The sequence below is a fragment of the Otolemur garnettii genome, unplaced genomic scaffold, assembly GCF_000181295.1.
Source record: "Otolemur garnettii isolate 467f Iridium unplaced genomic scaffold, OtoGar3 scaffold00024, whole genome shotgun sequence".
Lineage (NCBI taxonomy): Eukaryota > Metazoa > Chordata > Mammalia > Primates > Galagidae > Otolemur > Otolemur garnettii.
In genome coordinates this window covers 12092056-12099995 of record NW_003852419.1, presented here as the reverse complement: position 1 = coordinate 12099995, position 7940 = coordinate 12092056, and the positions used below count along the sequence as shown (strand labels likewise).

The window sequence follows — 7940 nt, the reverse complement described above, 5'->3', positions numbered from 1 at the left end:
ACATAAATAACCAAAGAACTACCCAGTTGAACCCTGCCCAGATTGCAGAACATTAAACAAATAGGATGATTGTTGCTTTAAGCAACTAAATTTGAGGTGTCTTGTTATGTGGATAACTAAAGCAGAGATACAAGAAGATGAAAGTCAATTAAATCAGTTAAATGAATCATCTTTTATATAGTGATCTAGCTCTCCCAGAATTTTAAAAATAATAGCTTAGAAAAGCATTCATTTCTTCATGGGAACTAATAAATGAAGAGGAAAGTAATCTGAGCTATTTATAGAGAGGAATTCCTTACCTCCACATTTATCAAATTAGACATACCTACTATGTTCATTTAGGCAAACATATGAGACTTAAGCCCATGGTAGTGAGGAATTTCAAAGTGTGAAAACATCAGAGAAGAAACTCAGGGTCTTAGTGGTTATTCTACTTAAGGATTCAAATGGTACCCAAAGTAATTACTTCAAAGAAGCCTTGTTAGATGAGAACTACAAAAAATAAGGCAAAGTCCACGAAGAATGTTTGAAATCCACTGTTTCTCAGAAACTTGATCTAATTAAAATAAGGAGTTTCTATACAAGTTGGTCTCTAGCCATTTATATTTTATCAACAATGCCAGAATTTATTCTCATACACAATTTTTCCTTCTGTTGGTGAAAATGTAGAAGTTTTACTCTGAGAAATTTTCTTTCCTGAACTTTTTGTATCTGCTTAAAGAACACTCACCGGTAGTATTTTTCTCCTAAACCCCATTCTTCTCAATAGTATTTATCTTGATCTTACATAAAAAGAGGATGAATGTAAAAATAATAGTATAGATTTTCAAAATATAGTTTTAAAAAAGCAACAAACATAACCATAGCAAGAGACTGTCGTTATACTAGACCTTGGGGTAAAAGAAGCAACACAAACGGAAACCTATTTTAGAAAATGAATTTTACCGCCATATCTGAATTTGCAATTCAAAAGAACTTTAAAATATCAAGTGTTTGATAAACAGCCAAAGTTTTGTTGAAGTCTGAAATATCCTCACAAATTAGATTGGTCTTTCCAATTAATACAGTTTTATTATAGAAAAGCAAATAGGTAGGAACACTTATTCTTACAGGGACTCAGATACGACGGCACACAGCCATTTGTTAACGGACCATGGAGGACAGCCAGGAAACTGTGTGGTGGTACAAGACATAAAGGGCACTTTGACTTGTCAGCACAAGATAACATTGCTGAAATGCCAAAGACCAGGCGTAACCAAGTGGGCTGATGGAACAGAATGACTGTGAGATGACTTTTAATTGGTATTAGTGCACATTTATATGCACCCTTTTCCATGTTTCTGTGCTTATATTAACAATCTGGCACATACAGAGTAGTTTATATACATATTTAAAAATGCTATATCAAAATACATATTTTAAAAATAATTTTTTATCTAATACCCATCTACCATGTGAAATGTGACTAAATTACAGACCTGAATTGTGCTATGTAGATTAGTTTAAATTACATTACGACTTTATTCTAGCCAATAATGTATGATTATCATTCAACTAATCAATAAATATTTATTGAGTTTAGGAATTCTTCTAGGCCTTAGGATACAATAATGTACTTAGTAATGAGAAATACCAATAAAAGAACAAACAGAAAGGGAGTGAGAGAAACACCATGCCAGATCCCAAAGCTAAAGTTCAACTTAACACCTAACTCAGTCCAACACAATAATTAATAATAGAAATAACTACCATTTATTGTCTACTGTATGTTAAGTGCTGTGGGATTCACTTTCCATCTTATTCATTCTCATAACAGTCCTGCAAAGTAGGAATTATTATTCTCATTTCAGAAATTAAGCAAAACAAGCTGAGGAAATTTAAGTAAAGACATCAAGATGGCTTATACTCTCAAGGAGAAAAAGAACTAAAAGATATTTACAAAGTTGGAAGCTGGAAAGCAGATGGCAAATGACTTGAGGTGACCACAGAAAAGGAAGCTAAGTGCTGTGAGGATGGGGATGTGGTAAAAACTGAGCCAATTCAGGCCTCAGCATTTCAGGAAGCCTCTGGCATTGGGAAACATCAGATACCCTTGCGGCAGAGAGCTGATATAAGGTGAAGTTGCAAACAGCAGATTTCCTGAGGGACTCTGGGATTTTTCTATCCCGCACTCCAGGCAGAGGTTTGGAGGAGTCCTCTCATGGAAAATTAAGGAAAATTAACCAGCTCAACAGACCAGATCTACAGACCCTGATTGGGGGGATCCCTTGTGAAATGGCAGGGCCCTGCCTGATCGACCTAGAGCAAGGCCCACCTTGCAGAGTCATCTTTCACCACTCTTCCATATCCTCCAACTTCAGTAGAAGCAACTGCTCCTTTTGCAGAAAGGACTGGTTGGTTAACCAAAAAATTCCATTAAATCCAAGAATCATATACCATACACATAAAACATATGTCCCTTATGGGTTTTTTTGCAGTTTTTTGCCGGGGCTGGGTTTGAACCCACCACCTCCTGGAGCATATGGGGCTGGTGCCCTACTCCTCTGAGCCACAGGCACTGCCCTACATATGTCCTTTTTAACCAGCTCATTCACCACATGTTTATTGAAGTGCCGATCCACTTTCTTTGAAGAAGCATCCACTGGCTAAATTCCACTTTGTGTTTCCTGCACAACCACACCTCTAACTCACCCTTTCCAGTTTCTGTTTCTTTAACATAGAATAAAAACATAAAGATGCATTTGAAGGACGTTTCAAGATTTTAAAAATTCATCCTGCTCCTCTTTCATGGTTATTTTGCCCACACCTCATTGGCATTTTTAAAAGTTAGTGATTGGTCTCTTATCAAGTTATTGGCCATTCAACTTTGAATGATTTATAGAAACTTTTCTTTTTTCTTTTTTTAAGAGACAGAATCTCACTTTGTTGCCCTCAGTAGAGTGCCATGGCATCACAGCTCACAGCAACCTCTAGCTCTTGGGCTTAAGCGATTCTCTTGCTTCAGCCTCCCAAGTAGCTGGGACCACAGGTGCCCGCCATAATGCCCGGCTATTTTTTTTGTTGTTGCAGTTTGGCCAGGGTTCAAACCCCACACCCTCGATATATGGGGCCAGCGCCCTACCCACTGAGCTACAGGTGCTGCCCTATAGAAACTTTTCATACTCAGATTTTAATGCACAAGAATAGATAATTAAATTATGGAAATATACTAACAAATACACAGACATAAAGCAGTTTGGAAACAAACTTGACTTTCAGAGAACATCTCTACCTCCCTGACCTGAATTATAAAGATAAAAGCAGTAGATCTGGCAGATCAAAAGGGGCCAGTAGGCCATGGTGAGGAATTTGACATTTATTGGAGCAATTTATTGAGAACCCAGAGGAGGATAATGACATGATTTGTGTTTTGAAAGACCCTTCTGAAGATGATATGGAAAACATGTAAAGGGAGGAAGAAAGGCGGCAGGATGATCGTGGCTGCACAACACTGGCTACAGTGAAGACAGGTTCTGTCCCATCCCAAGGGAATAGGTTTGGGATACGTTCTGGAGATCCATGTGTCGAGATTTGCAGATGGACTGAATGTAGAGGGGGGAAGAGCAGAGTTTTAGAATGGCTTCTAGGTTACTCCCCTGTGCCCTGGCATTAGTGCTACTGGATTCCATATTGATCCCCGCTCTCCCCCGCCAAATACTGATTCTTATTCCACAGATGGTAACTGTAGGGGAATGAACACCTTGCTTATAAGAACAGTCACCGGGGGCTTAAGGGAAACGCTGAGAGCAGGACAGTCTCCCGGCTGGCCTGGAAAAGTTTTGCAGCCTACAAGCCCTCAAGTAACTTAGTGCTCTAATGAGATGAGATCGGTCGCTCATTAGCGAGCAGGTGTTGGACTTTGAATATTTGTGGTGCATCAGGGTCCAGCTGGAAAGAGCACGCGATCGTTAAGCACCATTAAGCACGTAGTCCTTGTACATGGGGCCCCCACACCTGTTGTATATTGTTTCAATAAACAACCACGGCGGAGGTTACTCGAGGCTCTCCTGCACCTCTGGGGAGCTTCACCTCTTGCAAGCTTGTACTTTCGATTCCTGGACCGGCTGTTTCTTGTGTGCAGCGCTGGTGACATAGTGGCGTCGACAGGTAACTTATTTTTTTCCCCTTTGTGGAAACTTTTAGAATCTTCTCTTTATGATGGTTGTTTCACAATTTCATAATGATGTGTAGATATGTATCTTTTCCCCCTTCATAGTAGAAAGCTCTCGGTAGACTCCTTTCAATGCCTTTTATAGGGATAGAAAGAAGGGAAACTTTCGTCTTATTTTAGAGGCTGTGTAGAGTACTGGCTATGTGGGCAGGTACTGCAACTGGGCTATCTGCGTTCAGATACCAATTATTATCTGGGTTCACTATAACATAGCCTTGGGCAAGTTATTTAAACTCCAGGCTTGCTTTTGAAAGAGTTCAGAACACATTGCCCCAAATTATGTATGCTCTAGTATATTGATTATATTGAAAAACAGCAAATGCAAGAAAAACATTCTGACCTTCCTTCCATTTTTTAAAAGCAGATGAAATTCCTGTGTGAAAGATATCCTTCCTTCCCCAGAAAGAATCATTCTTATCATCAAGCATAGGAATTTGAGACTGAGGAAAATCTATACAAACCAATCTTGTTAACCTGACCCTTACCTTCCTAGTCACTTTCCACCCACTTGCCCTAACCCAAACTCCTTTACCTTGTCACATTTTCACAATTCACTCCTCTTTGTTCAACTCAGCATATAATAATGTTCAACTCTGTGTCTCTGGGTCTGCATTTCCTTATGAAGCCTCCCCTGCTATGTAATACTTGTCTTAAATAAATTCATATGCTTTTGTCCTGTTGATCTTCGTGTCAATTTAATTCTCAAGCCCAGTTACAAACCCTAGAGGGTAAAGGTACAATTTGGCCTCACCATACTTTATCTGAAAAATGAGAATATGAATATCGATATTAATAGTATTAGTATACTATTGAATTATGTAAGAGCTGGTATGAGAATTAAATGAGCTAATATTTAGAAAGTTCAATGAAGTATCTGGCAAATAGCATGTGCTCCGTAATTGCTATGTTTTAATAAGTGTCTTGTCTTCATTTTCACTCTTCTCTTTTTGGAGCTCCAGAAGAGTTGAATCTACCAACCTGCTCCTCCATTTTGCTTTTCTTCTCTCATATTTTCAAAGGTTTTATTTTGTCTTTATATTATTCTCTGTGATATCGCCTTGCCTTTATACTCCAAACCTTTATTTTAATTGGTATAATTCTAATCTTTGGTTGGCCTTTCCTAATTAAGAATAGGAAGACGACTAGCTTGATTAACCAAGATAACTGATGCGGTGGCTGAGATCTGGCTCAGACCCTGGGCTCTAGGAGACTTAATGTTGGGAAATGGTGGAGTGCTCACGACTGGAGCTGTTATTTAAGAGACCGACTTCCAGGCAACTCTCCGGTGCCCCCTTTTCATTCTTGCCTTCTGCTGCACCTGCTGAGGCTGCAGCCAGCCTGGGGTTCTGCCGGCCTCTGTCTCTTCTTTGCTGCAACTTCTTCTAGGTATTGCTTCTTCGTTCTCTGTTATCCATCAGTAGACTTCCATTCTTTTCCACATTCCAGTTTGTTCTTCCGTTCTCTTGACCTTTATGGGTTACTTGCTTTGCTACTATTTATAAGAATAGGGGCTTGGGAGGCAGAGAATTTGGATGGTTGTGCTTAGTCTGCTGTCCTGAATCAGATGCTTTAATATCTCTCTAAAGGAGAGGTCATTGTTACAGATTATCTAATGTTTAGCCCTCTTTATTAACTACCTTCCTTGAGGTAGAAATCATGCTGAATATGACTTTTTTCTGCTTTCCTGACCTTCCATCTAACTGCCCTTTGTATCCTTAATGAGACTGACCAAATCACAAAAGCCAGAAAGCTAACAGTGAGTGGGGAACTCTTGACCTTTAAAAGTAATCCTTTGTTGTCAACTGGTGTATGTTACAGTGGCTTATTTGAAGTTTGGCTTATGAGCTTTTGAATGGGGTGAGGACCACAGTGATTGCTCAATAAATGTACTTTTGTTTTGACTCATCCTGCACTTATAGAGACGACTAGGATGTGGCTCAAGAAACAGATGCAACTTGAATAAAAAGTGACTTAGTTTGTTATAAAGACATTGTTAGGTAAAATCAATTTTAAGTCTGAAAATGTTTTATTTAATAATTTATGTAACAGTATTTCCTAAATAATGTTTTGTGGGACACCAGTTATGTGCGATGATCAATAAATGGGAGAAGCACAACATTCCTTATTCTTGGAAATTCATCATGATTATATTTTGAATAAGAATTTTGAGAGTTATAAAGCAAAAAAATCTGTTTAACTTTCTCTTCGGTTTTTTTTTTCTTTTTGAGACAGAGTCTCACTATGTCACCCTCAGTAGGAGTGCTGTGGTGTCATAGCTCACAGCAACCTCCAACTCTTGGACTTAAGCAATTCTCTTGCCTCAGCCTTCCACATAGCTGGGATTACAGGCGCCAGCCACAACACCTGGCTATTTTGTTGTTGTTGTTGCAGTTGTCATTGTTGCTTAGCTGGCCCTGGCCAGGTTGGAACCTACCAGCCTGGGTATATGTGGCTGGTGCCATAACCACTGTGCTATTGGCGCCGAGCCTGTTTAACTTTTTCAAGTTATTTTTTTTTTACTTATTTGGTTACTTCACCTGTTTTTTTTTTGAGCAGTACCTGTGTTCCTTAGGGTATACTTTTTGAAATACTGCCATTCATTGTCACCTACAATTTAATAATTGTAATTATTAAAATTTAAAGGCAACAATAATGAGCAGAATGCTACCAAGTTATTGACTTTGAGGCTGGTGTTATTAAGGATCAGTACAATTTTCATTACATGAAAAATACTTGTGGAGACCAGTTGTCCACGAGGAAGGGATAACACACATTTTAATGCTGCACTTGCTGTACATATATTTACAAGTCCTATAGAGAAGTCATGTTTTTAAGGGGTGTCAGCACATATATCTAATATGTGTACATCTTAATTTGATAGCAATAACCTGAGATAATAAAAAGAGGTTCTCCCACTAACCTTACCTATTCCACAGGAAGCCCTTTGCATCTTGCTGTGTTTGACTGGCAAAACCAATGGACATGTTGGCTTTTGGAAGTCACTCCTTTGGGTGCTCTTAGTGTCATAAGGTGGTTGGGAGGTGGGTTCCAGTGCTCTAACATGTGGCCACCAGTCACCCTTTAAAAAAAATAATTGAAAACACAAAATTGAATATTACAGGACATTTTCACTTTTCTTTATGTCTGTGAATGTTCAGTAATTGAACTCAGCAAGTTTTTGGATATTCTAGTACTAAAATAGAGTTCTGAAATCTAGGAATGAGTATCTTCACACAAGACTTAATTTCTTCAAAGGTCCTTAAAAATGAGTTGTCATATGTTTTTAGCTAAGACACAGCTATTAAATTCTTAAGCTATCTTCTATCAATGGAGGTAGTAGTAAAAATCAACAAAACAGATTCTTGTTTTATACTAAAATTCTATTGTATGTGCACAGGTATGTGTATATTAAGCATGATTTAATCTAAATATTCTATGCTTTTCATTATGACAACACAAATAATGTATTGTCATCTAAAATGGTTTCAGAGTTTTTAATCCATGACCAACACAATGAAATACATTTTATGTCATACAAGGGTACAGAATGCTACACGTACCTACAACTGAAACACAAGTTTCACAAAATTCTTATTCCTACGATATACAATGCACTCAGCTATTTTTCTTTTCTGTTTCATCCTATTCTATTGTTTTCTATTTCATTTCACAATGCTGATTGCAACTCACATTGATTTATGATTCACTAATGAGTGACTCAGTTTGAAAA

The 7940-nt window shown here is 38.1% G+C and overlaps 1 protein-coding gene across 1 annotated transcript in view; it reads right to left on the bottom strand.

Annotated features, from left to right (window-relative positions):
* Positions 1 to 7940, bottom strand: part of CUNH2orf73 (chromosome unknown C2orf73 homolog) — a 32212-nt gene that overhangs the window by 12864 nt on the left and 11408 nt on the right. Inside the window, exon 3 of the mRNA XM_023512116.1 lies at positions 7136 to 7289. Within this exon, the coding sequence (XP_023367884.1) occupies positions 7136 to 7289 (154 nt within the window). The remainder of the gene's footprint in view (positions 1 to 7135; positions 7290 to 7940) is intronic.